Here is a 27,125-nt window from a genome sequence, read left to right as displayed (position 1 = left end):
TCTCTCTCTCTCTCTCTCTCTCTCTCTCTCTCTCCCCTCTTTCTTTCTCTACCACCACTGACACAAGGCATCCCATTCACTGCTCGTCCACACCCAATGACAACGACAACACAGAATCAACACGACTATCAAGAAGATCCAGCACGCTGTCTTTTCCAGAACCGTTTGACATCGTCGTGGCCAGCCTTGGTGACAATGAGGACCCTCCGATCTGATTTCTCCCAAACCAAAACTCCCAACTCCTGAAAAAGATATCACAAAGTAAAACATTTATAGTATAAGATGGGATTTTTTTTTCTAAACTAAATAAAAAATCTGGGGTTTTTTTGTTTTTGAGGGTTTTAAGCAATTGCGACAGTTAGGTCATTTCAGCCCGTAACACACGACTTGCTTGAATGTCAACCTCTTGAAGACCTGAGATGCACATTCCTCCCACCAAATCCAAGCATCAGTAACACACTTTATAGTCACCTGGAACAACTACAAAAGACGTCTAACTTCTACGTCATGGCACAAGACTGAAGGGCTAGAGCTCAGGTGATCGCTGGTTCGGATAAGTAAGTAAGTAAGTAAGTAAGTAAGTAAGTAAGTAAGTAAGTAAGTAAGTAAGTAAGTAAGTAAGTAAGTCATTTCAGCCCCAGTAAAAAAGAAGAAAATTGGAGAGTCAAAAAGTTCTAGATTTACAATTAAAAGGTCCTGAGAAAAATTAAGACAAAGGGGAAATGGCTCAAATAAGGCACAGATGTAGATTCCAAGAGCACATTATTAGTGAACTTTGTCTGAGATCACCGAAAAGTCTCACCCAGACACCGGCACAGAATCCAACTAAAAGGAATACACACAAATGTTTACAAATCATATGTTTAAATTTAAATAGAACTATCCGTACATAACACAGAGATTTACAAGGAAAAAAATCTATCATCTCCTAAACCTAATTTAATACTATACATTTGACTGTCTCCCTCTCAGACAAGGACTCCGGCCATGGCCAGGACAAACTGAGTGATTCCATTCCAAGACAAAAACAGAAAGCAACTCAAAAACAGATATAGGGGAAGAGAAGATACTGCTGGGTGGGGTCTTTTGACCTCCAATGGTGGGCAGGAGGTCACTTGTTGTGTCTCCTATCCCCTTAACCCTCTCCTTACCAACTGTAGGAAAATCGTCACATTCGTTACGATACAACCAACATTTTTTAAATTCAAATTTCTCTTGCACATCATAAAAATTTCAAGAAAATGAATAGTGTATTGTATAGCATGTTTTGCTAAAGAAATAATGTATCGCAAGAACTTACTGCTATTGTGTTTGAGTGATAAAAAATATATTTTTGTGTTAGTTGGGTGTGAAGTTTTGGGGAAAATCCTGAAAATGGCTGGTAAGGAGAGAGTTAAATTGTAAAACCGGCTGTGGGATGTTTGATTGTTTTGGGTGATAGGCAAGAATTTAAGTGGCTATGGGCCTTCTGTTCAAGGTCATTGGCTTCAAGGGCAAAATATACTTTATTTTAAATGTTTGGGTAAAAAATAAAAGCACTGAAATATCTATTTGACAAGTTTTAATAAAATATATGATAATTGATGCAATTTTCTAAATCATATGCACTTTGTGCGGCTATGTGGTCTAGTGGTATAACACTCGCTTTCGGATCGGAAGGTCCTGGGTTCGAGCCTCACGCTCGGCGCATAGTTGAGTCCTTGGAAAAGGCTCGTTACTCACATTCTCCCACCGTACTCAGGTGTAAAATGAGTACCTGGTCGTTAACAGCGTTGTCTTTGTCCGAAAAATTGTAATATCGCCTAACAGGCGTCATGTCCCGTCCTACATGTTAAATGTTGCTGTTGACCAGGAACCCCTTGTAAAGCGCTTTGAGCACATTTAGTGGATATTGCGCTATACAAAGCTCAATTTTTTATTTTTTTAAAGTTGATTGAATAACTCGAGTCTCATACTATAAGATAATAGTAAAAAAGGCATCCACGTCAATAGCTTGACAGGCATAGCAACACGAAGTCACGGAGGAACCATCAATGATAGGCTTTAGACAATAAAATGTGACCCATCGTCCCAAAACAGTTTTATGTCAGAATGAGCCAAATGCTAAAAAGCCAAAATTAATGCTCACCTGGTCAAAAATATAAAATATTGGTATTGACACCCTGAGATATATCATATTATTTCTCCTGAATACATTAACTCAACACAAGTCTCATATTTCTGGCTATAAATTCAATTTTCCACATCTTAATCATGCCGACATAATACCGTTTTGAGATGAAGGAGGGTCACAAATGACCTAAAAGATAAGCAATATTGTAGTAAACCAACCTGGGCATAATTTCTGAGTTTTTCAAAGTCAGCCTGCGACAAGAATTGGTTGTACAAAACACCATCATTAAATTTGAACCTGTCCCTCTCCAGTTCCCAAAGTTTGACTTGGTCTGAGATGGTTGGTGGTAAAACAGGGTTCTGAATAAAGCATAAAAATGAAAACAGTTCAATTGAGAGAAAAAAAAAAAACAACAAAAAAAACCAATAGGAATAAAAGAATACAAATCAATTTTCTGGAAAAAGAAAATAAAAACCCAACCATTTTCAAAGGTATATTGTGCAGCTACGTGGTCTTGTAGTATTATGCTTGCCTTTGGACTGAAAGGTCAAGGGTTCGAGTACCGCTATGAGTGAGCGGCAGTTAGTTAAATCTTTGGAAAAGGCTTGTTACTCACATTCTCTTACATTACTCGGGTGTAAAATGAGTACCTGGCCATTAACAACGTTGTCTCTATCTGAAAAATATGTTTTTCATTACACATTGCCATTACTATGAAATATCTTAATGATTTCCTAAACTACAAACAATACAAGCAGAAAGAATACAAGAGAACTGTGAAAAACAAAAAAAACAACAGTTTTTGTTTTGTTTTTATGGGTCTTATGGCGCTTGCACCACATGTAGGTCATATCAGTACCAGCAAAAAAAAATAAAAAAAAGAAAAATGGGATAGTAAAAATAATTACAAGATTTAAAAGTAACAGGGGGCAGTGTGGCCCAGTGGTACGGTCATTGTTTCATACCCAAAATGTAGCGAGTTCGACTTCCCGCCTTGTTGAGTGGCCTTGAGCATGTCACCTCACCCTAACTCACTTTGCAGCCCTGCACTGCGGCTGACGCCTGGGTTCTGTATTTGTATGGTTGGCGCTGAAGAAACCAATGGTCTGGTTATATTTCAGCTGCGTCTTCATTGGGTGCGGGCCCATGTCAGTCGACAGGGTTATTCCAGTCTTCCCTTGGAATAGAACCTAAAGACAAATTTCCCCTTAAGGATGAATGAAGGGAATTTTGTTTATTTAAAAAAAAAAAATATTTAAAAAACAGCACCCGAGAAAAGAAAGACAAAAGGAACTGGTACAAATAGGGAACAGATGTAGATTCCAGGAGCATACCAACAATGTACTTAGTTTGAGATCACCTAAAGGACTCATCTCGACACAAGCACAGGATCCCACTAAGAGCAACACACTCAAATACTTACATTATACATTCAAAACAACAAATCTAACAATACATAACAGAGAGATGATAGGCAATGAAAAAATATCATCTCGCAAAACTATAACTATAGAATGTATCTCTCCCTGCACAGGGCCAGGACAAAACCAGGTAATCTCATTCCAAGACAAAGACAGAAAGCAAGTTGGAAAACAGATATAGGGGGATAGAAGACTCAGTAGAAGGACCCTCCTGTCCTCTATGAGAGGTCAAGAACCCCACCCAGAACTGGTAAAACAGAATTCAACTTGAACTTGAACTTGAGGTAAAGCAAACACATGATTTTCTGACAACACTTGAATTCTCACATTTTTTAGCATTTCCGGATGAGCGTGACTTCTCAAAAAATGTAAAATCTGTGGGAAAAAATAGGAATACGAACATCTTGTTATGCAGATAAATTTTTTTTGTTTTAAATGAAAACATCAAAAAATCACAACTATCCATGGATAACAAATGTAAACCAGTGAATGGATTGAAACAAACTATAGATAGAACGAAGATGACGTCACTCAAGCCTTTGTTATTGTATTTTGCCATCCACGTTTGTGAGTGATTCTCACTAAACTGTATTAACTAGACTATAAAAGTTCATGGATACACACAGTTTTGTGTGTTGGTCCATTATACTTCCGGATGGCAATGTTATGAGCTTCTTAGCCAAGCGCATACTATCTATAGAAAAATCTATTTAATATGAAATATTAATTTTCCTCACAGTGTAAATTTTAATTGGATCAGGGCTGCCAATTCATGAGGCAAAAATTTACTGAACTTTTACACAAACACATTGATCGATCCCTTTTCTAAGCGCTGACCACCACTAAAAAGACATTATTCATTTACTTTTTTTCCCATTAACCGGTGATTGGAAAATATACTGAGGGTTTATAACATACTGAATTCCGTAAAAATTTGGGATGATCCATAAAAGTTGGCAGGTCTGAAAACAAGCTTTACCTGTTCAGCCGTTATCCCTCTTGACAGAGCTCCTCTAACACTGAATCGACTCAAATTGGCCACGACCATGTTTGGAAATCTGTGGAGGAGATTTGTGTTTTTAGGAGTGTGAAGGTGTCTGACACACTACCATGTTTTTAGGAGTTTGAAGGTGTCTGACACACTACCATGTTTTTAGGAGTTTGAATGTGTCTGACACACTGCCATGTTTTTAGGAGTTTGAAGGTGTCTGACACACTACCATGTTTTTAGGAGTTTGAAGGTGTCTGACACACTACCATGTTTTTAGGAGTTTGAAGGTGTCTGACACACTACCATGTTTTTAGGAGTTTGAAGGTGTCTGACACACTGCCATGTTTTTAGGAGTTTGAAGGTGTCTGACACACTACCATGTTTTTAAGAGTTTGAAGGTGTCTGACACACTGCCATGATTTTAGGAGTGTGAAGGTGTCTGACACACTTTTAGAGTAGATCATCAGTCAATGCCAAGGATGAAAGAGTTGGAAAGAAGTTTCAAAGATCGTTGATTTGGTTTAAATGCTGCCCCTTATGTCAACACCCCAATGAAACAGTAACACACCACTTGCTTGAATGTCTACCTCTTGAAGACCTGAGATACACATTCCTCCCACCAAATCTAAGCATCAGTAACACACTTTATAGTCACCTGGAACAACTACAAAAGACGTCTAACTTCTATGTTATGGCACAAGACCGAAGGGCTAGAGCTCAGGTGGTCGCTGGTTCGGATAAGTAAGTAAGTAAGTAAGTTTAAATGCGATTATCCTTACATGTTACAAGTAGTCCTTCAAAGCCATTGGCCCACAGAGCTGGAATTTATCCCAGTTTATATTGCATTAAATGGATATTAGTAATTGCTTGTTACCCCCCAGGACAAGACGCTGATCTATTTACAAAGTACTTTATCTAAATTCCAGCAGACCCAGCCACCAAATCCTGCTTGGTGGACAGGTGGATAAAAAACATCTCTACTAGACTGAGACAACTACATGACCCTTTGCTTGATAGGGAAATGTTCTACCAGTGTGCTATTGGAGTCATTATCAGTGGTAACATGTCCCTTTGCTTGACAGGGAAATGTTCTACCAGTGTGCTATTGGAGTCATTATCAGTGGTAACATGTCCCTTTGCTTGATAGGGAAATGTTCTACCAGTGTGCTATTGGAGTCATTATCGGTGGTAACATTTCCCTTTGCTTGATAGGGAAATGTTCTACCAGTGTGCTATTGGAGTCATTATCAGCGGTAACATGTCCCTTTGCTGGATAGGGAAATGTTCTACCAGTGTGCTATTGGAGTCATTATCAGTGGTAACATTTCCCTTTGCTTGATAGGGAAATGTTCTACCAGTGTGCTATTGGAGTCATTATCGGTGGTAACATTTCCCTTTGCTTGATAGGGAAATGTTCTACCAGTGTGCTATTGGAGTCATTATCGGTGGTAACATTTCCCTTTGCTTGATAGGGAAATGTTCTACCAGTGTGCTATTGGACTCATTATCGGTGGGATCATTGAACAATGTCATAAAAAGAGCACCAAATTAAGTGGATATTAAAATTTTAAAAATTATGCCCTTCCGCCATGACATCATAAGATATCGTCGCCAAGGCATTCCACGAAGGAATATAGATAATTCATCAAACAAGATGTCTGATGTCAACAGGAATCACCCATGTTGTCCAAGTGAGCAAATTGGGAGTTAATAATCTTGCCCAAGGAAAAAAACAAAAGTGCCTGAAGCAGGGCTCGAACCTGGGGCCTTCCAGATCACTGTACAATGCCTTAACCACTCAGCCACTTCACCCCCAAATGAATATTGCGCTATATAAAAGCACAAGGTTTTTGTTTTTTTTAAAGATGGTCACTAAAGGCAGGTAATCTTATGAAACAATCACAGATTTCAGTGGTTGTGGTCGCTATATACAGGTAAAATAAAGAGGAAAAAAACTCAAGGATATCAACAGAGGTAGTTGTTATAGACAGGTAGTTGGTATGTAGAGAGAGGTGGTCACTTATGCAGGTTTGACTGTATTTAGTATGTTTATAATTACCTGTATAGCATCTCACAAAACAAACCCAAGAGAGCAACTTGAAGTGGAGAATCTGGGACAAATGTAAGATTCAACATTCTATGTTATCGCAAGGTAAAATAAAATAATTACAATTGTGAAATAGTAATAAATCTTTATCAGGGTGTCCAGAGAAATCCAGTCTTAAAATTTCCTACCAGTGACTACCAGGCATTTTATCAATTTTTGTCATCCCTACAGCGTTCTATATGCTTTAAAAAGACATTCCTTCTTAAAATAGATTTTTATCTGAAACAAAGTAAGAGCAGAGTTGAAAATGACTGACGGTAGATGAAGGTTTGATGGTGGTAGGGATGATGATGTGGTAGTAGTTGTAGTTGTGGTGCTGGTGATAGGGATGATAATATGGTAGTGTTTGCAGCAGTAGTGGTGGTAAGGATGATGGTGTGGTGAAAATAATAATCACTTTGAACACAGCAGTCGTCCAACGTGAATTTTTAATATTGTATTTTAAGCAAGAAATTCCTAATTTTTCTCATTTTAAAGGAAATTTCTCCCTCAATCTCATTATTTCCAACATTTACGACAAAGTATGAAATTTCCGTCTTCCCTGGACGCCCTGTTTATTGTCCACAAAATGGAAAATCTTTAGAGCAAATATAATAAACATTATTAGAAATGTGTGGATCTTATAATAATATGATCTCATAACAAATTTACTTCACAATGCACACAGACATGTTTACAATTTAATACAACAGGGAACATTACGTTTTAATGCATTGAAATTAAGACTGATTCCAAATGTATCCACAGTTACTAAGTTACACACTCGAACTACTTACTCCTCTTCGAATACAATTTTAAACGGTCCCAATTACTTTCACTCATCATTCACTTAAGAGAGAAATTTGGACAATTTTGTTCTGATAATTTTAGAAATGCAATGTAAAATATGTAATACATTCTAATCAACTGAGACCTAATTATCTATAAAAAAAATATTCTTAACAGAAATATTTTTAAAAAATAGAATTTAGCGTGAAAGAGGTCTGAATTAAACAGTCTATGAAATCTATACGTGTGAGAGTTCTATAAGATCACCTGTATATGCGTACACCCGATAGTTTGTCTCCACCACAATGAATCCACCAGACCGAGGGACGGTTTTCCCCTTGTCCGTGTCCTTGGACAGGCCTGCTATGATGTTGACAGCTAAACAGGTGGGGTAGTAACGGTGGGATTTACGCTAGAAACAGAAATAGATAAGATAAGATAAGATATACTTTATTGATCCTGAATGGAAATTATCATATGTTACTCATCATTCATCGTTATATTTATGAATATTTATACATTATCATGAACTAATTGATAAAAATACGAAGATAATTTAAGACAAAATTAAATATAATACGGGGTTAGGAAAAGTAAAAATGAAAAAAAAAAAAAAAGAAAAAAGAAAAAAACTGAAATTATGCATAAAAATTTTATCATGAAAGATTTTTTAATAGAATACTACAAAAATATAAGATTATACTTTGTTAGCCAATCAATTACAGTGCTCACTTAATTCTGGCACGCTCTCGGGGAGCAGCCAAAAAGTGCTAGAAGCTGAGCATGCTGTAATGCAATGCTCATGGACGATAACAATTTATAATATAAATACAATTCAGTTTTGAGCCCAAAACTTTCCATGTTTGGTATTTAGTTCTTTTTTGAAGTCGTTATATTCAATTTTGTTTGATGCATTCATTTTTGGACATCACATGATAGGAGATTAAGACACTCGACTTGAAATTTTAAAAAGGATGTATAGGAAAGACAAGAGGTAAGCATTTAAGAGGAGGAACAAAGATGACGTCACTCAGCTCTTTATTATTATTTTTAGACAGACTGTTAGTGATAAGTTGTCACTAAATTCTATCAATCAGACGATAAACGTTTAAAGAAGGTTGCACACAGTTTTGTCTGTTGGTGTGTTAAATTTGACTAGTGGATGTGAGGATTTTAGCTAAACCCACAGAATCAATTCTTATAGATTGTTGAATTTGATTGGGATTTACCTTTCTTTGATAAACTAGTCCAAACTCTCGTAAATGCTGCAGGAACTTCAACTGGCTCTCACTCATTCCCTCAGTGCAATAATCCTGCAATGTGGACACAATGGGGGGATTGAGAAACGATAAAAACATTAAGAAATGAAGACAATGATGGAAAGCATCATAATTTTATTACAGAGATGCCAATATGCTTCAATAGTTGTAACGTCACTTATTTCCTAATGACGCATGGTAACTTAGTAACACTGGCTCTAAACTATCGGAACAATGGCGGACGCCGTATGAAATATTTCCCCAGCGAGCAAAAAAGCGGATCCAGAGGAAAAAACCCCCATAAATTTGATCATGTTTTGACTTTTACACATTCTGATCACAAGGCATATGAAAAGTTCTAGCCAGCATGAAGAATAACAAGTAATGATTTTCTTTGTTTAGAACCAAGATGGCCGCCGTTGCCGGGCGGCGTGACATCAGACTATTGAATCCAATTCAGGAGGCAAAAATTGACACAACTTTTATGTAAACTCATTGACCGACCCCTTTTTTCCATTTAGCAAGTAATTGGAAAGTATACCGAGGGTTTATGATATACTGACTTCCATAAATACACGGAAAACTGAAAACCTGTGCAGCTATGTGGTCTAGTGGTATGACACTCGCTTTCGGATCGGAAGGTCCTGGGTTCGAGCCTCGCGCTCGGCGCATAGTTGAGTCCTTGGATAAGGCTCTTTACTCACATTCTCTCACCGTACTCAGGTGTAAAATGAGTACCTGGCTGTTAGCAGCGTTGTCTTTGTCCGAAAAATTGTAATATCGCCTAACAGGCTAACATGTTAAATGTTGCTGTTGACCAGGGACCCCTTGTAAAGCGCTTTGAGCACATTTCGTGGATATTGCGCTATATAAAGCTCAATTTTCTTTTCTTTTTTTCTTGTTGTACATTGTAAAATACATAACTTTGCAATGACTCAGAAATTTGATCTCTTAGTCTCATGGTTCTTAGGAGTTTCATGGTTCCAACAACTTCTTGGGGGGGGGGAAATTCCAGATGCATTATCACTACAATATGTCATATAAATATTAAGGTACAAAGCTGATGTGGTGAAAGAGATATGATGATGGTGTGGTGGTGGTGATTGTAAAAGTGGTGGAAGTTATGGTGAGGTGGTGTTAGTGATGATGATGATGATGATACAATGGAGGAGGTGACTTGGACTTGAAAATATTCCCAATCATTTCCAGACCCATGTGTGACTTCCTGACCCTTTTCCCACCCCGGGTAGAAAACGATAAAATCCCCGACTTTTTCCCGATTTCCCGACTGTGAGGGAACCCTAAAGCTTAATGTAACTTTTTAAGGAGTGGGGCTGGAGCAGGGCCTTCTAAAAATAGTATCGGGCCTGTCCAACCGAATTATGCGAGTTCTCTGCTGGGCTTAAAATTTAAAACCCCGCGATATTTGATTGTCAACAAAGTTTGTGTGTAGTGTGTACATATTACACACCACAGTTACGCTGGATTACCTGTTGATACAATGAATCTATCGCGTCGTTTGTTATTATTTCTGTTCATGGATATATATTCATTGTGATTGCCAATCCCACCATGATGTTTGTTGTGTGTATCTTTTAAAATCTAATTTAGCAATTGAAAAATAATTTAAAGGTAATTTAAAAACTATAGTGTCATCTCAGCCATCATCTGCCGTCGAGCGAAACCTTGAACTGTTGCCTTGAGTCAAAACAAAACCGGATGATCTTGTACTTGTACACATCAAAATGAAATTGTCATTGATAGTCTATTCAGTGATGCCAAAACTCCAGTTTCACCTGAAAAAACTCTGGTCTGGAGCAAAAAATTCCGGGTTCCGGGCAACTTCCGTCAAATTCCGGTGAGGTCAAATTCTTCCAAGGACACCCCCCCCCCCCTTCCAACCACCACATCATCATCACTGCCACTAGAATTATAACCATCATCACTACCACTACTACTGCAACCACCACCACATCATCATCATCACTACCACTACTACTACAACCACCACCACATCATCATCACTACCACTACCACCATCACTATTACAACCACCACCACTACATCATCATCACTACTACAACCACCACCACCACATCATCATCACTACCTCTACTACTACAACCACGACACCACATTATCACTACCACTACTACTACCCCACCACCGCCACATCATCATCACTACCACTACTACTACAATCACCACCACCACATCATCATCACTACCACTACTACTACAACTACCACCAACACCACATCATCACTACCACTACTACTACAACCACCACCACCACCATATCATCATTACCACTACTACTACAACCACCACCACCACATCATCACTACCACTACTACTGCAACAACCACCACCACTACATCATCATCACTGCTACTACCACTACTATAAAAACCACCACTAGCACATCATCATCACTACCACTACTACAACAACCACCACCACCACATCATTACCACTACTACTACAACCATCACCACCACATCATCATTACCACTACTACTACAAGCACCACCACCACATCATCATTACAACTACTACTACAACCACTACCACCACATCATTACTAACACTACTACTACAACCACTACCACCACATCATCACTACCACTACTACTACAACCACCACATCATCATCACTACCACTAATACTACTACAACAGCTACCACATCATCATCACTACCACCACTACTACAACCACCACCTCATCTTCATCACTACCACCACCACCACATCATCATCACTACCACTGCTACTACAACCACCACCACCACATCATCATTACTACCACTACTACTACAACAACAACCACTATCACATCTTCATTATCACTACCACTATTTCTACAACCACCAACACCACATCATCCTCACTACCACCAGTACTACAATCTCTACCATTTGATTTTGGTGCTTTACTTCATTTGAAATAAGGAAACTTTGGGATTGTATTTGGCAATGTGTTTATGTATCATAGTATAATTCTAATCAGTTATCTATTTAGAACTATACAAAACGTAAACACAATGCCAAATACCATTCCAATTCCTTTTTCTTGTGTGCGGAAATTCCTCTTTCGGCATTGAAATTCCTACGAGTGGTGTCTGAAACTCCTGTGAGCCAAATTTAAAATTGGCGTCTCTGTCTATTTATCTTAATTCTTTAAAAAAGCTCACCTCTCAATCAACATCAACATCATCTTGCTAGAAATTGTAAGTTACCATATTTAACACCATCAATACAATTCTCCTTCTCATCTCCTCCTTTTCATCAACCTCCATCCCCTTCACCTCATCACCATCATCATCATTATCATCATCATCATCATCATCATCATCATCATCATCATCATCATCATCATCATCATCATCATCATCAGATACCCCCCTCCAAAATTCTAACCATTCATTTAATCACGGTATTAATCAAAGTTGCATCATTCATTTTTTCATCATCAAATTAATCGGCAATGAATGTATTACCGTTATGAAGTGAAAATTTTGAAATATCACTTGCCTCCTTACTTTCTCCGCCTCCTCCTCCTCCCCCCCCCCCCCCCCCCCCCCCCCTCTTCTTCTTTCCATTTGATTTCTTTTTTGGTCCGGCATAACTAAATGAAAGATAGAGGGGAGATGAACTATAAAAGACTGCGAAGAGAGAGAGAGAGAGAGAGAGAGAGAGAGAGAGAGAGAGAGAGAGAGAGAGAGAGAGAGAAACGAACAATTACTAAACGATATATATATATATATATATATATATATATATATATATATATATATATATATATATATATAGAGAGAGAGAGAGAGAGAGAGAGAGAGAGAGAGAGAGAGAGAGAGAGAGAGAGAGAGAGAGATATGGGCGAACAACTAATAGACACGAGAGAGAGAGAGAGAGTTGGTTCGAGCGGTAGTCTGTGCGCAGAACTAAGCCCAGCAGAGAAAGTGGGTCATGCGCGGTGGCTCTGCCTATCTCTTTTGGTCGCCTCGGGCTGGAGGGAAAGGAAGGATTTTGAAGAATGTTTCCGTCAGGGACAACACTTTTAACGGCCAGGTACTCATTTGAACCTGAGTACAGTGAGAAAATGTGATAAAGAGCCTTTTCCAAGGACTCAACTGTACACTGAGCAAAACTGGAACCCAGGACCTTCCAATCCAAAAGTGAGAGTCATACCAAAAGGTCACATAGTCATACTTTGAGCTATATTACGTCGATGCTTCGAAATGCGTCGTGGAACGTTCGAACCATAATTAAAGAAGTGGTAAGACCTGGAATGAGATTTTAAAAGTTAGCTCAGGATAGAGAAGGGTGGAAACTGTTTGTCTGTGGCCTATACCCTGACCCAGGGTGAAAAAGGCAAATGATGATGATGATGATAGAGAAGGATGGAAACTGTTTGTCTGCGGCCTATACCCTGACCCAGGGTGAAAAAGGCAAATGATGATGATGATGATAGAGAAGGATGGAAACTGTTTGTCTGTGGCCTATACCCTGACCCAGGGTGAAAAAGGCAAATGATGATGATGATGTAGATACTGATAGAGATTGACTAAACAAACCACCTACCTTTCCTAATGTGGAGAAGCTGAGTTGGAAAAGAAAGGACAAACACTCGACGACATCCGTCCCCCGTGTCTGCACAATGTCCAGATAGTGTGTCAGAAAAAACCAGACTTGTGATGATGTGTCCATCAGTAGAAACTGGAATCCCTCCGATGTGATGCAAGGCTCTCCGTCATCACTGGGTTGGATTAATAATAGGAATAATTGTAGTAGGGAAAAAAAAACAACTTGAGCTCTTATATAGCACATTATCCACTAAACATGCTCAAAGCGCTTTACAAAGGGGTCCCTGGCCAACTGCAACACTTAACATGTAGGACGTGACACGACGCCTGTTAGGTGATATAACAATTTTTTCGGTCAGAGACAATGTTGTTAACTACCGGGTACTCATTTTACACCTGAGTACAGTGAGAGAATGTGAGTAAAGAGCTTTTCCAAGGACTCAACTATGCGCAGAGCGAGGCTGAAACCCAGGACCTTCTGACCCGAAAGCGAGTACCATATCACAAGACCACATAGCCGCACGAGAAGTGGTGATAACAATAATAATACAGTGGTGTCTGTTTATATGTATGGTGCTCCTCAGGAATCAAGCAGAGAGTCCTAATATGATATGAGGTATGAAGTCAAGATAGGCACCTGTACACTTTGTGACTTTCTTGATTTCATGCATTTGTCTGCTGACAAGTGCATTTTGTGCTACACGCCTGCACTCTTCTGCACCATCAACCTCAGAGGTCAAACAAGCAAAACGTTTTCGGATAGGCCATTTTCTCATGTTGCACCTTCTGTCCGGAAATCTCTGCCAATTTCTCTAAGAAAATGCAAAACAAAAGTTACTTTTATGACAAATACCAAGACCCATTTTATTAGAAAATATTTGATAGATTAAAACCAGATTCCATTAAACATTTTTTTTTTCTTTACCTGAATGTCTTATGTTTTTTTTATATGATATGAAATTGTAGCATTGATTATTGTATTGAACAGATGCCTACAGTTGTTGGTAAATGGAATTAAATCTTAATTATGCCCTTTCACAATGGTATCATAAAATCCCATCGCCTAGGCATTCCACGAAGAAATATAGATAATCCATCAAACAGGATGTCTGATGGTAACAGGGATCACCCATGTTGTCAAAAATGAGAAATTGAGGGTTCATAATATTCTCAAAGGAAAAAAACGAAAGTGCCTGAAGCATGGCTCGAACCCGGGACCTTCTAGATCACAGAGCAATGCCTAATCCACTTGGCAACTGGAATAGGTGCAGTTTAAATGATGTACATTATTATTATCATCACTATTTTTATTGTAACATGAGCATTGGACATAGAAAAATCAGAATCTGTCTAGACCCAGCTATAAGCAAGCTCTGCTTGATACCTGAGGACCCTTTCCCCCTTCCCCCCCCCCCCTCCCACATCCCCTACCACCACCAACTTTCCCCTTCCCATTTGTGGTTGAATAAATCAGTGCTGATGGTGCCTAAAACTGAAAAGGGAGGAAAATTTTGAATGATTGCCTTTAAGAACCCTTTATTTTTACAGTATTCACCCCCCCCCCCCCCCCCCCACACACACACACACACACACATTTTTAGAGCAATTGAGATGATAAACTATCATTGATACTCTAGCTAACATCCAGAGAGTGGGAAACTACACCTATTTGTTCCACCACACATCAAATCTCTTACTGCCAGTACATTTGATTGAGGATAATATAACTTTTTAAAAAAGAGGAAATTCCTCCTCTGACTCAAAAATCGCGGATTTCCGCGGATCCGAGGAAAACCATCAGCATTGATAAATGATAACATGTAAAAGACAAACTCACAGCTTCATGAGATTACTGTGTATGAGAACATCCGTGATGTCTTTGTTGACGCCATCAGAACCTTCTGTGGAGCCAGCCATGAAATGAAGCACACACTGAGGAAGGGATGAAAATAATTTACAGATGAAACCCTCGGAATGATATAATAAGCCAGTTACATTGATAGGAGTGTTTGTTTGAGTGTGTAGTCGTAGAATTTTGTTTGTAACAATCTCTAATCCCATCAAATCCCACTGTAAAACCTGCCATGAAATAAAGTGCACACAGAGAAAGGGATGAAAACAATCTACGACTGGAAAGCCTTTCAACTGATACAAGTGAATTACATAAAGAGATCGAATTTGTTTGCAATCATCTATAAAGTCGAGGGTCCCGATAGCTCAGTTGGTAGAGCACTCACTTCACAATCAAAGGGTCCGAGATCAATCTGGGGTGCAGTCGAGATTTCTTTTTTTTCTGACCCCCCTGTCAACCCAGTAGTGAGTGGGTAACTGGATCTGTTTAATATGACGGAAAGTAAATTGCAATAGACTAGCGTCCTATCCAAAGGGTATCAAGCAATTGCTATTGTCCGAGGTCTGAGGTTCGATCCCCAGTCAAGGTAAGACTGATTTTTTGGGATGTTTTTTTTCTTTCTTGCTTTGTCTGGCACCTTTCATGCACACTTGTTCAAATCTTTGTCTTACTACTATGACTACAACTTCTAATACTCCTATTGCTTACAGGATAACAGCAATTAATTTTACTATTCACATCTGCTAGTATCAATAATTATAGGTAGCACAGATTTTGTAACAACTTAGGGAGCAATAAGGATCAGTGGTACGGTCTTTGCTTCATACCCAAAAGGAACCAAGTTCGATCACCCGCCGCTGCGTTGTGTGGGTTTGAGCCCTAGCTCAATTCGCGGCACTGCACTGCGGCTGATGCCTGTGTTATTCCAGTCTTCCCTTGAAATAGACCCTAGAAACAAATTTCCCCTATGGGATGAATAAAGGAAATTTTATTTATTATACTTCTACTGCTACTACTACTACTACTACTACTACTACTACTACTACTACTACTACTACTACTACTACCTATAGTATCCATTATCCTCATTATTAAGATTGTTCTTTATTATCATCATCAATAAAACTATATTATTCAAAATGCTGTCTTCTTTGAGGACCCTGAAAGCTGAATCAACATGTTAAATTTGTGATGGCAGATATGCATAGTCACTATAACTAAGACTCACCTCCCATCTTTCCAGTGCATACTTGTCCAAGAAAGGAATGTCTTTTGCATATTTGTCCACTGTGAGTTCTGCATTCCCTAACCAAGGAGTTCCCCTGAAGTGGAAAGATAAAAATAGGATTATACTGACTGGATTAGACAGTTACAAGGAAGATTCGGGTAACGGCAGTTGGAGAAGATTTCACAAGAGAGACATGTACAAAAATTAATACATAGCGGTCAACTTTTCAAAAAGCTAATTTATGAAACTGCACAAGACAAAGCAAGAAAGAACAATATTAGGAAAAACAAAACACATTTTTTTTTAATCAGCCTGATTCAACAGGGGTAGTCGGGACAAGCTGAATTTTGGGGATTTTTTTTTTTTCCTTGTATTTTTCTTTCTAACTTTGCTTTATTTAAAAAAATTGTTTTTAAGGGTTTTATGGCGCTTGCAACACATTAAGGTCATATCAGCGCTAGTAAAAGGGAAGATAATGGATTAGTAAAAAGTTACAGAAATGCAATTAAAGCATCCAAGAAAAGGTAAGACAAAGGGGAATGTGTTCAAATAGGGAACAGATGTAGAATCCAAGAGCACACTATCATAGTACTTAGTTTGAGATCACCTAAATGTCTCATCTAGACACTTGCACAGGTCCCCACTAAAAGGAAAACACTCAAATCTTTACAATATGTAAAACAAACAATACAGTGCATTACAGGAAGATGATTTACAAGACAAAAAGTATCATCTCCCAAAACTACACATTAGACTGTTTCCCTCCCAATCAGGATACCCGGCCAGGGCCAGGACAAAACCAATTAATCTCATTCCAAGACAAAGACAGAAAGCATGCTGTAAAACAGATATAGGGGTGATGGAAGACAGAGTACGTACCTCCCTGCCCACTATGAGACGTCAGGAACCCAACCCAGTTTCTTGCTTCAACTTGCAGTGTTTTATTATACACATATTTTCAGATCCTTATCTCACACCAGGGTCGTTCCCTAATTCGTCATACTGATAACTTATGTTAGCTTGATATCCGATTAGCGTATTACAATCAAATCACCTCAATGAAGTAGACATAAAATTGAAAACTACTTTCTGCTTGATCTCAAATAGACCCAGCTACTCAATTGTGGTGAACAGAAAGAGACGACAGAAATAAAAATCCGAGTCTGACACCACTTTGATGGACTGAGTAATCAAACTATGAACTTGCGTAGTTCTTCAAATCAAAAATAAAATTCTACTTTTATTTTTTTGCTTAAATTAAAAATACTTTTTAAATTTACACAAAGACCACTTTTTAAATCATCTCTATATTAACATATTTTGACATTGAAATAAATTGCCCGATGTTCTTTTTCTAAAATGTGGGGAAGGACGAAAAATCTATCAGATGATGTACATATATGGCCATATTAATTTTGATAATTTTCAATCTGGGAAACACATCTGGGGGCTGGTCATAGTCACCTCATTCCACAGTACTCCACCTACGGTGACAACTTACCCTCCCAAGAGAGCGCTGTGCAGATTCCTCCTGAAGATTGGGTTGAGAAGCCAACCAGCCATCCCTCCTGGCAACGGCTGTTCATACCAAACTCTGAGATCAACTAAGGCAGATATGGCCCTCTTCTGTTCCCTTTTGATATCGATACATCCATTTGAACAAAGGTTTAAAATTAAAACCAAACACTCATACACATACCAATGATTTTGTTTAAAAAACAACAGATACATACATACGATGAAAGAAGGAAGACTACCAAGGGAATGGAAAGAAGCTAACATCACAGCCATATTCAAGAAGGGAGACAGAAAAAATCCAGAAAACTACAGACCAGTGAGCCTGACATCTGTCGTCTGCAAGCTCATGGAACAGCTGATTAGAGAAGAAATGGTTGATCATATGACCAAGAACAAACTATTCAGCAAAGATCAACATGGTTTCATGGCGGGAAGGTCTACAGTAACAAACCTACTTGAAACAATGGATGACTGGACGAGAGACCTGGAATTAGGCAACAATTTAGATGTCATATACCTCGACTTCAGAAAGGCATTTGACAAAGTTCCACACTGGCGCCTAATCAGGAAATTGGAACAGTATCAAATTAATGATCAGACAGTCAAATGGGTCCGAGATTTCCTCAAAGATAGAAGACAAAAAGTGATAGTGAATGGAACAGCATCAACAGAGAGACTGGTAACAAGTGGAGTTCCACAAGGAAGTGTACTGGGACCAGTTCTCTTCCTGATTTATATCAATGACTTGCCAGACAATCTATCATCTAAATGTAAAATCTTTGCCGATGATACTAAGCTCTATGGAGTAGCTAATACAGAAGAAGAAAGAAACACCTTACAACAAGATTTGAAAAAGCTTGAAGAATGGTCCGAAATATGGCAGATGGAGTTCAATGTAGATAAATGTGCAGTTCTTCACCTAGGAAAAAACAACAGAGAAGCAAACTATATAATGAAAGAAAAACCCCTGCAGAAATCCAATGGGGAAAAAGACCTAGGAGTATTTATTGATAGGAAGCTAAACTTCAAGAAGCAAATTAAAGATGTTCAATCTAAGGCTAGTAAAACACTCGGAATAGTGAAAAGAAATTTCAAGAATCTGAAAACAAAACACATGACTACCATCTACAAGACTATGGTTAGATCAAAGCTGGAATATGCTAACTGCATATGGTATCCGAAGTTTGAGGGAGACAAAGACTGTTTGGAAAGAGTGCAAAGGAGAGCAACAAAACTTATCACACACCTGAAAGACAAAACATACTGTGAGAGATTGAAAGAATTAAATCTCCCGACCTTAGATTACAGGAGAAGAAGGGGAGATATGATCCAAACATATAAAATAGTAAAGGGAATAGACAGGGTAGAGGCAGGATTCCTTAAACCAAACAAGAACATTCAGACACGAGGAAACAGCAAGAAACTGAAAAAAGAACGTTTTAAAACAAATGAAAGAAGGAACTTTTTTTCATCTAGAATTGTAAATAACTGGAATAAACTACAAGAAACCACAGTATCAGCAAAAAATTTGAATAAATTCAAAGCAGAGTTGGAGATAAGCAACACCCTAGGAAACAAGTTCAATTATAAAAATTGGTCCAATCATTAATAGATGAGGAGGAGCGAAGGAGACTACACCAAGTCTATACAGAGGTATCCAGGTATCCAGGTAAGAGAATAGTTGGTCTATTCAAACAATTAGAGTCTATGGTAACAAGTAAGAAACAAAAATGAATAAAACAGTTTTTAATATAAATATAAACTTGTTAATTTATTTGTTTTGCAATACTTACAATAACAATTTTAACTATTTTACAGTATTGAAATTATTCATCCATAAAGTACAACTCTGGCTATGAAGCCACTCCTTATTTATATATATACATATATTATGACATTTTTATTATCTACTTATTTTACTATGTAAATTATAATACGTCTGTACAAAAAATTTCATTATTATTATTATCATAACACAAACACATTTAGTCATATTTCAAATGATTGACTTAATATCAATAAAAATTCTATATGTTACATGTTAATGTTGGTCAGGGACCTTTTGTAAAGCGCTTTGAGCATGTTTAGTGGATACTGCGCTATATAAAAGCTCAAGTTTTAAAGGAAAACAACTTACTCTTGACTGACGGTACTCCATTGCTGTACAACAGCCTGGGCTACAGCTTGCTCTATGAAAAGGATGCGCACAACATAATGACGGGACAGTTCCGGCAAATCTCTGAAAGTGTGAGAGGCAATTTGAAAAGGTAAATAAAAATAATTGTAATGTTCCAAATCTTCTATAATTTTATGAATCCAACTTCTAATCTCATTTGATGTATTCAAAGAAAAAAAAGTAATAAATTGAAAACTGCAAGACTGAAAAAAAAAAAAATAAATAAATAAAAAAAGTAGTCCTTCAGAGCCATTAGGCCCATGGAGCCAGAGTTTATCCCAGTTTCTATAGCATGAAACGGACAATAGCAATTGGTTGCTGTCCTTTGGATAGGACGCTAGTCTATTGCAAAGTACTTTCCACCAGATCTAACAGACCCAGCTACCCAATCACTGCTAGGTGGACAGGGGGGTCAGAAAAAATCTAGACGGCACCCGGGATCGATCTCAGTCCCTTTGCGCGTGAAGTAAGTGCTCTACCAACTGAGCTATCTGAACTGCAAACATGTAGTTAAATCTTTGTTACAACAAAACATGGCAGCCTCCAGTTTCAATCATCAAATCAAATATTTTTCCTCTTCCCTTCTTCAGTCCTCATCACACATTTGGTATGGACCACCGATGAAACTTTTCCATCCTATTCTGTCGTTGGCCAGTCTTTCCATCTCCTGCCAGCACATCCCAGACCTCTCCATCCAGCTCTACCAAAAGTCTTTCCTCCAGGTTGACCTTGGTCTTCCTTTTTTCCTCTTTCCGGTTTGATTCCATTGCAAGGCTGTCCTTGTGACATTGTCCTTTGGTTTCCTCAATGTGTGTCCTATCATTGTCCTTTGGTTTCATCAATGTGTGTCTTATCATTGTCCTTTGGTTTCCTCAATGTGTGTCCTATCATGGTCCTTTGGTTTCATCAATGTATGTCCTATTATTGTCCTTTGGTTTCCTCAATGTGTGTCCTATCATTGTCCTTTGGTTTCCTCAATGTGTGTCCTATCATTGTCCTTTGGTTTCATCAATGTGTGTCCTATCATTGTCCTTTGGTTTCCTCAATGTGTGTCCTATCATTGTCCTTTGGTTTCATCAATGTGTGTCCTATCATTGTCCTTTGGTTTCATCAATGTATGTCCTATTATTGTCCTTTGGTTTCCTCAATGTGTGTCCTATCATTGTCCTTTGGTTTCCTCAATGTGTGTCCTATCATTGTCCTTTGGTTTCATCAATGTGTGTCCTATCATTGTCCTTTGGTTTCATCAATGTGTGTCCTATTATTATGGCTCTACGCAAAAAATATTTCTTGTCATGTGGAATAATGTAATGTCACCTAATTTAAGACAAATAAAAAGCCAACCGTTTTTGTATTTTTGTGTTTTAAAACCCATAAATCTCATAAACCTTGAAAGAAAAAATAAAACTCACTCTTGGTATTTGGTGTGCTAAAGATTTATTATCCAGTAGGTCTCACAATACAAATACAAGGGTGTATTAGTTGGTTTAAAGGTGTTTAATATGGTCAGAGATTAAAGATGAGACAGTGGCTTTCAAAACCTGCCAATTATATCTAAACATTTGGGGGAAAAGTCTTGATGACTTGATGGGAAAATGAAAGCAAATAGTACTTTTAAAATATCGATATTGTTTAATAAAGTATTTTTAAAACAATAAAATTTCAAAATAAAAGTTGAAAAGTATGTATTAAAATTATAAAAATATTAGTAAATGATAAAACTGAAAACATTATGGGCTAAATCTAAATCTAAATCAATACAAAACAAAATAAAATAATTAGATACTGATATGAATATCAATATCGACGGTAAGCCTTGATGAGAAGATAATTTGAAAACATGGTATTGCGGTGATGACTTAAAAAGTGGCTGCGTATAGATACAGGGTCCTGATGTCATACTACTAATTACTAACAGCACACGTTTTTATTTTTATAAACACACGCTGGAAATAAAATAACAAATGCATTTGAAAATTGACAACTTTTAGCTCCATATAAATCCTGGCATTTTTATGGATATTTTGTTATTTGGCACCATGTAAAAGAAAATTGAAAGACGAAAAAAAAAAATCGAATATCTGCCAATTTCCTCTCTTCATAACAAAGTTGTATCTTTTACTTACTGGCCCCCCTGAAAGATCACGGCAATTTCCAGTCACAGCTTTTTTATGGGCTAGGGTCACAATGTGACTCCCACAGCTGCTGTCGCTCACTAAACTGAGGCTGAACTGAGCGCAGGTAAGCAGTAGGTTTTTTTTTAAAACCAACAAATCAGATCAGATCAGAGCGGACTTGAACTCGGTGCATGTGCAAGTGCCAGGAGGAAAACCCCACTTACCCTTATTTGAGATGAACATATATTTCTCTTACACTCTTATTAGCATTATAATTGTAATGATAAGAAGAAGAAGAAGAAGAAGAAGAAGAAGAAGAAGAAGAAGAAGAAGAAGAAGAAGAAGAAGAAGAAGAAGAAGAAGAAGAAGAAGTTGTTTTTGTTTTTGTTTTTAAGGGTTTTACGGCGCTTGCAACACATTAAGGTTATAATAACAGAGCCAGTAAAAAGGAAGAAAATGGGATAGTAAAAAGTTCTAGAATTACAATAAAGCATCCAAGAAAAGGGAAGACAAAGGGGAATTGGTTCAAATAAGAAACAGGTGTAGAATCCAAAAGCACTCTATCAAAGTACTTAGTTTGAGATCACTAAAAGCCTCATCCAGACACAAGCACAGGTCCCCGCTAAGACGAGAGGAACACACTCAAATGTTTTACAAATCATATATAATATAAAGAAAGCATAATACAGTGCATAACAGAGAGATGATTTACAATGAAAAAAATATCATCTCCCAAAACTAACTATACATTCGACTGTTTCCCTCTCAGCCAGGACCAGGACAAAACCAAGTAAGTAATCTCATTCCAATCCCAAGACAAAGACAGACAGCATGTTGGAAAACAGACATAGGGGGATAGAAGACACAGTATGTAGGTACCTCAGGAACCCCACCCAGAAGTAGAAGAAGAAGAATACCATCTTATCATTCGAATACTCATACTCATACAGTTTTACAGCAGAGGCAGAGTCAGAGGTAGAAGTAGAATAAGAAGTCGAAGCAGAGGAGACAGTGTCAATGGTCAAAGAGATAGTGAAACATGGGCATTCACCATGAAAAATAAGCAAAAATGGTGATTTTAAACCAAAAGCAATAAAGACTAGATACCTAAACACAGCTAGACAGCTGGCTGGATGATTGTAAAGATTGTCAAGGACTGTGGGAGGGAAGGATCTTAAAAATTCTTGCAAACTTTTGCAAGTCAGCCGCTTAAAACTGGAGGCCGCCATGTTTGTTTCTAGCGAGGATTTAACTACATGTTTGCAGTCTTGCAGTTTTCTTTCTTTTCTGTTTTTTTTTCTTTTTTTCTTTTTTTCTTTTTTTTTTTTTCTTTGAACACATGATAGTAGTAACGTGATCAATTTGGATTTTGTTTTTTACGTGCTGTTGCTCTTATCTCCTACTCGCTTCACTTCTCCGCCCCTTTTCACAAGGAAAAGACATTCGTTGTTGGAAGATTTGACCTAAGATTTCATCATTTCAAAAAACAAGAGATGGCTCAAGTTAAAACACAGTGAGTTTTGATATACAAAAATAAATATAACAGCTTCAAAAAAAAAGAACAAAATACCAAACACGGGACGTTTCAGGCTCAGAACCCTTCTTCAGTTAACAACAAAAAACAATAAACTTTCCAAGATTTTTCTATTATAGAGAATATATCTGAAATTTAGTAATGTATTAATGTCTTTATAGTTTTTTTGTTGTTTGCTGAAGAAGGGTTCTGAGCCCGAAACGTTCGTGCTTGGTATATTGTTCTTTTTTGAAGCTGTTATATTCATGTTTGTTTATTACTTTTTACAGTCCACAGCTTCTAGCAGCCTAGTATCACTTTGAGTTTTGATAATTATCAATAACCGTCTTGGTCTTGATTTTGTCGTTGCTTTACGTTTTTACTTTTACTTAGAACACTGCAGCAGTACCAAAAAAAAAGCCAGATAACATCAGTCAGTTCTTCTTGGGTGGGGGGGGGGGGCACCCTCACACTACTAGGAGTGTGTTATCCATGGGGCACCCTCAAAGTAACGACAACTTAACCCCCGACCCCAGTCCTTGTTAAATTTCCATTTAAACGTCACTGGAATTTCCTTCAATTTTGGATGGATTTACCAATAGATAGTATGCGCTTGGCTAAGAAGCTCATAACATTGCCATCCGGAAGTATAACGGACCAACACACAAAACTGTGTGTATCCATGAACGTTTATAGTCTGGATAATACAGTTCAGTGAGCATTACTCATAAACGCGGATGGCAAAAAACAATAACAAAGACCTGAGTGACGTCATCTTCGAACTATCTATAAAAGAAATGTCCTCTTTCAGATTGCCTCGGTCAAAATAATTTGACACAGACGCCTGAGAACAGAGAAAATATTATCGTTACAACTACTTCTTGTACTTTTTCTAGAGTGAAAGTCTTTTCTGAGAACTTGTGCCGAAAATAGAGATGAGCAAATTTAAGAATTAAACGTTTCGCGACTTTAAAAAAAAATTGAAAAACAAGACTAAAGATTTATTATTTTTTTTCAAATTGTTTAAAATACAGTTACCCTATCATCACAATAGTGCATGCACACCTCATTCAACTCAAAAATAAAAAGATAGAGCGCCTCTGTAGCACAAACCGAAGATTATGACTTTATCCCCCCCCCCCCCCCCTCTTCATCACTGTCACCATCGCCATCACCTCTTTCAGTGACTAAATTGTTGTCATCAGTGGCATGATGATGTCGCCCTCCCCTAACTCTGGAGATTTCACCCCCCCCCCCCCCCCCCCCCCCTCATGTTGTTAAGTGTTTCTCTAGCTAAGCTGAAAGATTTTTTTTTCATTGGCAGTAGCCATAAGTTTTTTTTCCTTTGTTACGATGTTTTCATATATTGATTTTGACTTTTAGATCTCTCTCTCTCTCTCTCTCTCTCTCTCTCTCTCTCTCTCTCTCTCTCTCTCTCTCTATCTATCTATCTATCTCTCTATCTCTCTCTATCTCTCTCTCTGTGCCTCTCTCTCTCTCTCCCTCTCTCTCTCTCCCCTCTCTCTCTCTCTCTCTCTCTCTCTGTGTGTGTGTGTGTGTGTATGTATGTATGTGTGTGTGTATGTATGTGTGTGTGTGTACCACAATAGACGTCGTTTTTTGTGTGGCAGAATATTATATATATATATATATATATATATATATATATATATAATATATATATATATATAGCCTATATATATATTTTGCGTCACGCAAGGCCTATTTTTAAACCGGGTTATTCACGCATTAATACCTCGACCCTTAAAAATCGTATAGAGCTAAATTTCTATACCGCTTTAACAATTTAAAAAATGGCATTAAAGGTAGAAAAATGCTGTTGTAAAACTTTACAGCAGCTAAAAATCCCGATATATTATTGTTATGAAATTTGAACCGAGTCTGTCTAAAAGACAAACATCTCATCTCTATTTCTACCAATTTGTTTTAATGAGGGTTTTATAATAGCCGAGCTATCGCATTTTTAAAAAGCCTACCAAATCCTTGTTTTCAGCTTTGAGTGTTATCAGATTTTTTTTACACCTCATTGTAGTTTGTAACAGCACGCAAATTGCCGTGAGAATGAGATCTCAAAATTATTTATTGACAAAGAGAACAGAGTTCACGGATACCACATGAATATTACATTCAAGTATCATCATAATTTATGATTTAGATAGTTAAAAGCAAAATAGATATGATATATATTGTTATTTCAATTGATAACTCGGTCGGTAAGTGGGTATGTTTTAATGATGGAACAGCCTGAACAAAACCCTAATTTGTTCGTTTTTTATTGACCTGTAATATTTTTGGGATGACTTTCTGGCCATGTTTTTTATTAAAGGACGTGCTGTTTTTATAAAATTATCCATTGTCATTTTTTTTCATATCTAGTTTGTCTCTCGATGCCTATTTATTGCTAAACAAAAAAACAAGTGACGAATTTATACACACACTCTACACTCATGGCGGCCATGTTGTTGCTATGACAAAATGATTGTTTGACCTCGTTATAAAAGTAGTGGATTTTTACGGTCGAAAGTGTAATGTCGTTTTTAAAACAATTGCATAGGAATACCAACTACTTGTAGTTGATAAATGGTCAAAAGACACACAATGATTCGTCCCAATGTGTTAGAAAATTTAAAAACCAATGCTATTGCTTTCTTTATTTGGGAATATGGTACTTGTAACAGTTAAAACATTGAGATTGGAGAAATAATGATAATAGACTTCGAAGTGCACTTCGTTTTCTAATTTATTTATTTTTAATTCTAATGCTTTCATGATAGACTAGTTGGTTAACAATAAGAGTTACTAGTGGCTAATGAAGCAGTACCTATATGTGTAGAAGTTAAATAATCATTCTTTACGCCCTTAAAACTGGGTCAAAATGGATAAAAGGTTGACGTGTATTTTTCTATTTTTGTTTGTTTGGTTTTGTTCTTCAATCGAGAAGAGATGTAAATTTAATACGAGAAAAGAAACAAATAAAGAGATCAATGTTTGTTTTCTTTTTATTTATTTTTTATTTTTATTTTTTTTATTTTTTATTTTTTTTTTGTTTTTGTTTTTGTTTTTTTTTTTTTTGTTTTTTTTTTTTTGTTTTTGTTTTTTTTGTTTGTTTGTTGTTTTTTGGGGGTTTTTTTTTAATTTTCACTTTTGGTTTTGGTGAGATTTGTGATACCCCAGTTTGTACAATTCTCGCCTCTCAAGCAAAGGGAGTTAATCAAAATAATTGGGTGGCTAGGTCTTTCGGGTGTGTGTGGCGGAAAGTACTTTATTTCAGACTAGCATCCTATCTAAAGGATAGTAAACAGTTCATTCAGTAACACAGAAATCGGGATACAGTCATGCGTCATAGATAAGGTCTTTGGGGTGGTTGAAAAGACACACCTGCTGGTCACAAGCGCATGATCCCGTATAAGAGGGAAGCACTCTAATGCAAACGGATATATCGGTGCCCCTAATAA

General features: G+C 37.4%; 2 protein-coding genes and 1 pseudogene across 3 annotated transcripts in view; 2 read left to right on the top strand and 1 right to left on the bottom strand.

Moving 5' to 3' along the window:
- Positions 1 to 23,479, bottom strand: LOC144979519 (general transcription factor IIH subunit 4-like). The gene is made up of 13 exons (XM_078926217.1): positions 23,244 to 23,479; positions 19,981 to 20,082; positions 17,827 to 17,958; positions 16,326 to 16,419; positions 15,083 to 15,177; positions 13,244 to 13,418; positions 8,630 to 8,713; positions 7,668 to 7,812; positions 6,585 to 6,636; positions 4,514 to 4,592; positions 3,862 to 3,909; positions 2,332 to 2,472; positions 1 to 242 (listed from the first exon to the last, which is right to left on the bottom strand). The coding sequence occupies exons 1-13, from the start codon at positions 23,363 to 23,365 to the stop codon at positions 129 to 131; spliced, it is 1,383 nt and encodes a 460-aa protein (XP_078782343.1). The 5' UTR covers positions 23,366 to 23,479; the 3' UTR covers positions 1 to 128.
- Positions 1 to 27,125, top strand: part of LOC144979515 (uncharacterized) — a 144,740-nt gene that overhangs the window by 97,191 nt on the left and 20,424 nt on the right. The window lies entirely within an intron of this gene.
- The window catches only part of LOC144979522 (xaa-Pro dipeptidase-like), a 34,734-nt pseudogene continuing 31,094 nt past the window's right edge, over positions 23,486 to 27,125 (top strand). Inside the window, exon 1 of the transcript XR_013646724.1 lies at positions 23,486 to 23,649. The product of XR_013646724.1 is annotated as a xaa-Pro dipeptidase-like (transcript). The remainder of the gene's footprint in view (positions 23,650 to 27,125) is intronic.

Source organism: Berghia stephanieae, chromosome 9 (genome assembly GCF_034508935.2).
Source record: "Berghia stephanieae isolate SIO BIC M18660-M18661 chromosome 9, UCSD_Bste_1.3, whole genome shotgun sequence".
NCBI classification, from domain to species: Eukaryota; Metazoa; Mollusca; class Gastropoda; order Nudibranchia; family Aeolidiidae; genus Berghia; species Berghia stephanieae.
This window is presented reverse-complemented; position numbering and strand designations above follow the sequence as displayed.

Bases quoted from the DNA above. Each gene is read 5' to 3' on its own strand.
- LOC144979519 (XM_078926217.1), bottom strand. From the start codon at position 23,365: ATGGCGGCCTCCAGTTTTAAGCGGCTGACTTGCAAAAGTTTGCAAGAA. The intron at 15,178-16,325 runs GTGAGTCTTAGT...TCCCTTCCTCAG, and splicing joins ATGCACTGGAAAGATGGGAG to TGTGTGCTTCATTTCATGGC. The intron at 7,813-8,629 runs GTAAATCCCAAT...TTCTGTTTCTAG, and splicing joins GACTAGTTTATCAAAGAAAG to CGTAAATCCCACCGTTACTA.